The sequence below is a fragment of the Neovison vison genome, chromosome 6, assembly GCF_020171115.1.
Source record: "Neovison vison isolate M4711 chromosome 6, ASM_NN_V1, whole genome shotgun sequence".
NCBI lineage: Eukaryota > Metazoa > Chordata > Mammalia > Carnivora > Mustelidae > Neogale > Neogale vison.
The window spans coordinates 14,186,668-14,187,722 of NC_058096.1; the positions used below are offsets into that span (position 1 = coordinate 14,186,668).

A 1,055-nucleotide genomic window follows, 5' to 3' on the forward strand; every position below is an offset into this window, starting at 1 on the left:
GTTAATAGGATGTCATCTTCGGATGTTACTAAACAAAGGGCTAATGAGATGTTATCCTTCAAATTAGCTTAAGCAACGAGGTGGAAAGGAGTCTTGAGAAGAAGCCAACACCCAGTTTTCTGAGTATATAATCTCACCAAAAAAGAATCTTCAGACCTGGCACCCTGGGTCCTTAAGACCAACTTCAATCAAGGGTTTAAACAGTATGCCTCAGAGCCAAGGCCACTCGCTCAGGAGCTCCTACAATGTCCCACCACTCTCTGCCATCGTACATGGGTCTAAGCTTATAGACTTTGAAGATGGACTTTTTCTACCCAGCAGCTGCCATGGCAGGACCTGGCTCTTGGACAACTTTCAAGAAACCTGCAGTGAGACCACCAGCTGCAAAGTGCCCAACCATAAGCAGGAACTGTGCGCAGAACCGAGCTGTGCGCAAAGTGCCGGCCTCCCCAGAGTTGTCCAAACAACTTGCTCTAATTCCAGGGCCTTTGCAAAGACAATGTGCCAATCAGGACAGTCCTCAGCAGTGTCGGAGTGTGTGTCTCAGCCTTGCCCATCAGGAAGCAGCCAGCAAGTGGGTTCTGTAGTCCAGAGCTGCCAGCCTGTGAGCTCTGCGGCAAAGAGTTGTCCACCCAAGACATGTGTGTCTAAGAGTTGTCAGTCTCTGGAATGTGAACCTGGCCCATGTCCGTCTCAGAGCTCTGAATCCAGCTCGTGTAGGCCTCCGGTGTCTGTGGCACCAGGGTCACAACTCCTGGAATCTTCTCAAACTTATGAGCCAACTTGCTGTGTTACTGGTGGTTTGCAACTGCCCCGTAAGTGAAGAATGGGTGGAATGTGTGGATAGGAGATAACAAATTCTAACTGAGATAAATTGATTTCTTATGATATCTAGAAACTTTTATTTCTCTAAATACATATGATTGTGCATGGGTTTGTGAGTGAATGGACATGTCTTCAGTCTTCAAAGAAAATAATTTCTGTTTTTTTGCTCTTTGGGGCATTTCTGGTAGTAAGCTGGAATTGGAAAGCATGTTAAATATTTTAGGTCACTA

At 46.3% G+C, this 1,055-nt stretch overlaps 1 protein-coding gene across 1 annotated transcript; it reads left to right on the forward strand.

Moving 5' to 3' along the window:
- Nucleotides 1-205: 205 nt before the first annotated feature.
- LOC122910331 (keratin-associated protein 27-1) lies at nt 206-823 on the forward strand. Its single transcript, XM_044254982.1, has one exon. It carries the CDS (start codon nt 206-208, stop codon nt 821-823), a length of 618 nt encoding a protein of 205 aa, XP_044110917.1.
- Nucleotides 824-1,055: the final 232 nt, after the last annotated feature.